The sequence below is a fragment of the Frankliniella occidentalis genome, unplaced genomic scaffold (genome assembly GCF_000697945.3).
Source record: "Frankliniella occidentalis isolate FOCC.00 unplaced genomic scaffold, Focc_3.1 Scaffold28, whole genome shotgun sequence".
NCBI classification, from domain to species: Eukaryota; Metazoa; Arthropoda; class Insecta; order Thysanoptera; family Thripidae; genus Frankliniella; species Frankliniella occidentalis.
The window spans coordinates 2,131,184-2,136,938 of NW_026267158.1; the positions used below are offsets into that span (position 1 = coordinate 2,131,184).

At 57.8% G+C, this 5,755-nt stretch overlaps 3 protein-coding genes across 3 annotated transcripts in view; 2 read left to right on the plus strand and 1 right to left on the minus strand.

The window, feature by feature from the left end:
- LOC113211928 (probable 39S ribosomal protein L49, mitochondrial) overlaps positions 1 to 5,755 on the plus strand; it is an 11,735-nt gene that overhangs the window by 5,284 nt on the left and 696 nt on the right. The window lies entirely within an intron of this gene.
- On the minus strand, positions 86 to 2,025 carry LOC127749066 (uncharacterized). The gene is made up of 3 exons (XM_052265649.1): positions 1,915 to 2,025; positions 457 to 698; positions 86 to 176 (listed from the first exon to the last, which is right to left on the minus strand). The coding sequence occupies exons 1-3, from the start codon at positions 2,023 to 2,025 to the stop codon at positions 86 to 88; spliced, it is 444 nt and encodes a 147-aa protein (XP_052121609.1).
- The window catches only part of LOC113211930 (uncharacterized), a 12,986-nt gene continuing 12,068 nt past the window's right edge, over positions 4,838 to 5,755 (plus strand). The window contains exon 1 of the mRNA XM_052265533.1: positions 4,838 to 4,978. The gene's annotated coding sequence lies outside the window, so the exon portion shown is untranslated. The remainder of the gene's footprint in view (positions 4,979 to 5,755) is intronic.

Genomic DNA, 5,755 nt, shown 5'->3' on the forward strand with positions numbered 1-5,755 from the left:
GGGCTCCTCTAGGGGCTCCTCTAGGGCTCTCTAGGGGCTCCTCTAGGGGCTCCTCTAGGGGCTCCTCTAGGGGCTCCTCTAGGGGCTACTCCAGGGGCTCCTCTAGGGGCTCCTCCAGGGGCTCCTCTAGGCGCTCCTTCCTCAAGGGGCTTTTGTAAAGACTCCTCCAAGGGCTCCTACAGTTGCAACCGAGGGGGCCACCACTCGCGTAATCCTGTGTACAGATGAGGGTGTAATCCGTATGTAATCCTTCCGAAATCCGCGAAAAACCTGATCAAATTTTAAACTATTATCACTAATATCACTAAATTTCACCTTATTGTCAAAATTTAATGGTTTTAGAGCCAGAAATTCAAAAAAATTCATGTGTAATCCCTCAAAATTCACGTGTAATCCCTGTAATCACGTAATCCTGTGTACATCCTAAATTGAAGTGGTGGCCCCCTCGGTTGCAACTTCAGGCACTCCTGCAGGTGCTCCTCAAGAGGCTCTCCCAGGGACTCCTCCAAGGGTTCCTTCAGGGCCTCCTCTAAGGAACTCTCCAGGCACTCCTTCTGGCACTCCTTAAGGGGCTTTTCCAGAGACTCTTCTAGGGCCTTCCCTACGGGCTTCTCCGGTCGCTCCTCAAGGAGCTTTTCTAGGGACTCCTCCAGGGACTCCTCCAGGGACTCCTCCAGGGACTCCTCCAGGGGCTCCTTCTAGGAGTTCACTGAAAAAATCCAGGCCACAGGCCAAGTCTGAGCCACCTGAAAGTAATAGATTTAGAGACGATGTGAGGCAATCAGGACCGTAAGACGCACACATTAACCCCGCGTACCTCTGTAGTTAGACTGTACCGCACGCACGAGTGCGGACGGGTTGCCTACGCGCCCAGCCCGTAAGGCGCCGTGGACAGGGGCGATAGGCAAGCCCGCCCGCACTCCTGCGTGCGGTACAGTCTAACTACAGAAGTGCGCGGGGTTTAATCAGCCACCTGGTATAATGTTTGTGACTTATCCCCTTGGCGTGCTCCTTCGAAACGAGGTGGTCCAGGCATCCCGATCAATCGTCTGTCGACGAGTTTGACGACTCCTCTCGGGACTCGGTGCCGGTGCTCATCATCATTAGCCGGAGTGGGGTCAAATCGGGTCCCGTCGTAGTCCCTCCCCCAGTAATAAGTGGCTCCAGTTCAGTTGAACAAGCCGTCGTAATAAGTCGAAGTTGAAGAAGTAGGAGCCCGTCTGAGCGGCCCGTGCTGCTCCCCCGCTCCGCCACCGCGGCCGAGCCACCCCCGGGGAGAGGGAGCAGGCCCAGGGCCTCTGGAGAGGGTGGCGGCGCGGGGCCACTGGAGGCTCCAGCGCGGAGAGGGGCCTCCGCGAGGGCCGCCCGCCGTGCCGGGGGCACTGGCCTCCGCGGTGGTCGCGGGCGGCCCACGCCATGCCATAGGCCCCCGCGCACGCCACCGCACAGCGCACACCGGGGCGTAACGGCTCGGCGCGGAGCAGCACACTCGAGCGGCACATACAATGAATGAAAGAACAATCACACGGATGAATGAAAGAGCACATCACACACACGCCACAGGTGCCCGTGCGGTATTGATCCGCAGGGAATTATTCGTGATTATTGAACCAATGCGATGCGGTTGCAAAGAAAGCCAGAAATGCATCGTCGAAATTTGGTCGATTTCATCGATCGACGTGAAATCGACGTCGATTCGATTATTTTTGTCACCTAAATCGACGAATTTGTCGATTCGACGTCGTTTCGAGTTTGAATTTCTGGCTGAGTGAGAGTCAAAGTTTCCCGATCGTCGCACCGCACCGCGGGCGCTCCACTAACTTTCACTGCGTTCCCCCGTATACTGTTTCATAGTTTGGCACACTATAGTGATTCAAGCTCATAGACGAAGGAGAATCGTGCGGGTTTGCCTACCCAGGTGGCTATGGTGCCTTCCGGGCAGAGCGGATAGGCAAAACCCCCGCACTTGTGTATTTTATGAAACATCCGGTACATTTGCAAGGTCTCAAGTAACTGTGCATCCATGGTGTCCAAGGTTTCATCGTAACTCACGGTGAAATTCGCAATAAACTGTTTACAATTGCCAACAAAAATTGACAGCAGTTTGGGCCCAAAGAGAAGATTCGAATCAACGTGAAAGTGTCACGTTAAATCAACGTTGAACTGTCATATTAAATCAACGTTAAACTGTCACGTGGAATCCACGTGGATCATCCATGTGGAACCCACGTTATTTTGACACTTCGTTCCACCACTTTTCAACGTTGTCATAACGTGGAATGAACTTGTCTGTATGTGACACATTCGGGCTAAGAAAACTCATTCTTATAGGAGGTAATTCTTTACGAACGCCGCCACTTTACGTGTGTATCAACAGCTCAACCTCTTCCATACGCCCAACGCCCAACCACTCCACAAAAATCGTTTGAATGCAGAAAATGTATTTGACCGCGTTGTCTGTGAGCCCCCCCCCCCCCTTTTCCTCCTCGGTGGGCCAGCCGGAGGCCGGAGGCGGACTCGCGGAGGGCTGAGGGGGATCGGATCGGATTACACCCCGGGGCTCCCCGACGGCCAGATATACGACGAGGGAGGTAACACACAGAGAGGCATATATTCAGAAGATCTCCGCTGCAGTGGGAGTTGAAAGGTGTTATTTCACAACTTTTCGATGTGTTTAGGGGTTCAGTGCCTCTTCAAAAGGCACTAAACACAAAATTTCTTTAGCACCCCTGCAAAGGTGCGACTTATTTGGACTTGTTAGCACCTCTACTTTTATAGTGCATGGCCGTGCGGCAGGCGTCGCCTCCGAGGCAAAGGTGATGGGCGATGGGGCTGCTGAGTCGGGAGTCGAGTCCTCCGGCTAGCGTTGAGCGTGAGTTTAGCGGGCGTCTTTGGTCGTCCGATCCTCAACAGCGCCGGAGCAGCGAGCCGACAGCGCCGAGTCGGAGAAATTGAACCAATCTTTCTCGAAGTTTGTTGGCCTTGGGGGTGCGCTCTGCCTTGTCAGCAAGGCAGTGGCGCGCCCGCTTGCCGGAACAGCTGACGCGGACGCCACACCCGCCGTCGGTATCCCCACTGGAGAGACTCCGAGTCTCACTCCCCCCCGACACCCGCGCGTGCTTCAGCAGAATGTGAGGAGAAACGCCGAGAAATGCCGCGCAGAAGTCGCGGCAGCGCGACGGCCGCGACTGAGTATATGGACATCTCATCTGCACCATATTGTAGAGGTCTCTGAAGGCATCTCTTGCCCTCAGACTCGTGGAGGTCAGATCCCTCCATCTCTACTTCCCGCAGCGAAGTCAAATAAAACACTCCTATCATGAACAGAGACTCGAGGCCCTGCCTACTATGTAGCCTAGTTCGCACCCTTTCCCCCTCAAGGGAGGGTCTGCGACGAGGGGGCCAGGGGCCACAACTTCGGAAATCTGGTGTACACTCACCCTGGCTCCACTTCAACTGTAACAAGACGACTTTGTATGCTCCTTACTTAAGCGGTTATGGGGGGAGAGGGAGAATTTTAAATATTTTCAACCCGAGTGCTGAAAAGTATTATACACACACGGCTTCGCTAGAGTCCTTCAGTTACTCTGGGCTTTCGATTCGCACATCAGCCATCGACGGCCGAGCCATAGATTTGAGCCTGAATAACTGTTCACTGTTAAAAATTTCTTGGGATTTCCCAAAGATTCACCCTTAATCACTACTATAAGTCTAGAAGTTCCCAGCGGGCTCCGTTCATAGTGTTCATGTCGCAAAACAGCGGTTTATTAGTCGTCTTAGTGTTTTGAAGCTTAACTCGATACGTGAAATCTACGGAGTCCTCCGTGAAATCCTTAAAGACTTTGTCAATATTTTTGACGAGTGTTATTCCTCCGCTTGAAATCACAGATTTTTTTTCTGACAGTGTTCGGGTGGAGAGTCGTGGAAAAGTGAGTTAGGAACAAAGTGACAGGGAGATGCGGGAAGAAAGAGAGGCGAGCGGCCGGTTCTGCGGGGCTCGCCTTGCGCTCTGCGGCTGGCCAGGCAGCGGGCGGGCGCCCCTGGACCGTAGGCAAGTCCGCGAGACAGCCGTGTGCGCGGGTTGCCTACCCCGGCCTGCGGGCTGCCAGCGGGCGCGCTGCGTCGTCTCCTCTCTGCCTCTCCTCCCGGCTCGGCGGCGCGGCTCGGCGGCTCGCCCGCGCCCGCGGCCCGGCTCGCCTCCCGCCCGGCTGCTGCCGCTGCTGCTCCGCGTACATCAGGGGGGAGGATGAGGAGGAAGAGGAGGGGGGGGGAGGGAGAAAACCACCCGTCCTGCATGTAATGTAATGATGCGGGGGAGGGGAGGGGCTTGTGTGCAGTGCGGCACTGTGTGCTCACTCGGGCGCCCGACAGCTGCGGACTGCGTTTGCGCTTCTTTCTCTCTTTGCCTTCCCGTTCCAGGCGGGCGGAGACCCGACGACGGGGACCTGATGCGTCCAGCAGGCCGGGAGGAACATTATTCCATTGAGCTACTACTATGGGCTCGTATACGTCGAGTTCACACGCGCCGCCCTCGTCGGTTCCCTCCGACTCTGTAATATATTTCAGAGTCGGCACCGCGCCGCTTATGGGGGACAGAGCGGAAGGCGGCGGGGTGGAACCAGCCTCCGGGCGATAAGGGAAGGGGCGTCCGGGTCGGCTGGGAGGGACCACCGCGCAGGAGGACGGCGGCAGACGAAGGCTGGCCGATGATGGCGGACAGTCGACATATATTTATAGCATTTCGATCGAACGTCGCCCAGAGGGAGAAGGGCGCGCGCCAGAGGATCGGGGAGAGAGAGAGAGAGAGGAGGGAGGGAGGGGGGTAGGAGACGGTGCACGACACCTTCGTGACACCTGCCGCCTCCACCACGGCGACATTGCCTTCCGGGGAGACAGGAAACACGATAGCGAGAGTAGGAGCCGAGTGCCCCACAACCGCAACTGCCCAACCCTCCCCCTCCTCAATCCAGCATTGAAGGTAAGTTTTGCGTTCCTCCCAACAGTAGCTCTGCGCCATCGCCCGCTCTTCCCGCCCCTCCTTGGAGGCCACTCTGCAGTATAGGTTGTGGCAGCCGCTTAGTTGGCCATCCCCACGCTACGCTGTTTCGCGCTTCTCTCTCTCTGTCTCTCTCCGTTTCTCTCTCTGTCTCTCCTCTCAGCGAGCGGGGCACAGAGCTGAGTGCCGTGCCCGTGCCCCTCCGCGGCCCCGCCCCGCCCCTTCCCCCCCGCAGGCCGGCTGGCGCTGTTGCCGCGCTAGGCCCGGCCAGCAGCACGCTCAGCTCAGACGGTGCACGCCGCCCCGCCCCGCCCCGCCTCACCGCACAGCGCCGCGCCCCGGCCCGGCGTTGGCAGCCACAGGCTGGTTTGCGATCCGCGCTGCTCTGCTGGAGAGTCATGGAGATGGAGAGGAGAAATGGGAAAGGCGGCGGCGGCGCCAAGCCGCAACGCGCGGCAACGCCCCACGTCGGCAACCTGGCAGCAGCGTAGGCAACCTGCCTGCCTACCGGCAGTTTGCAGGACTGAAATGGCAGGAGGGCACCCCGACGTCGGCGTCGGCAGGCGCGACGCTGACCAGTCGTCCCCGTGACGCCACCTGCATGGACGGGTCTGAAGGAGGGCCCTTCGGGCCAGCGGCCACCGCCCATCCGCCTGCGTAGTTTTCACCGGGCAAGGGGCGGTGGGGTGGGGAGGGGGAAAGGGTCGGGCCTGGAGTTTCTCTTGGGTACGCGACATTCAGTGGGTAGGGTCGGCCCCC

Excerpts from the sequence above, each read along its gene's own strand:
- LOC127749066 (XM_052265649.1), bottom strand. The coding sequence starts at position 2,025 with ATGGATGCACAGTTACTTGAGACCTTGCAAATGTACCGGATGTTTCAT. Across the intron at positions 699-1,914 it reads AAGGCACCATAGCCACCTGG|AAGGAGCCCCTGGAGGAGTC; the intron begins GTAGGCAAACCC and ends GTGAACTCCTAG. Across the intron at positions 177-456 it reads CACCTGCAGGAGTGCCTGAA|GAGCCCTTGGAGGAGTCTTT; the intron begins GTTGCAACCGAG and ends TTGCAACTGTAG.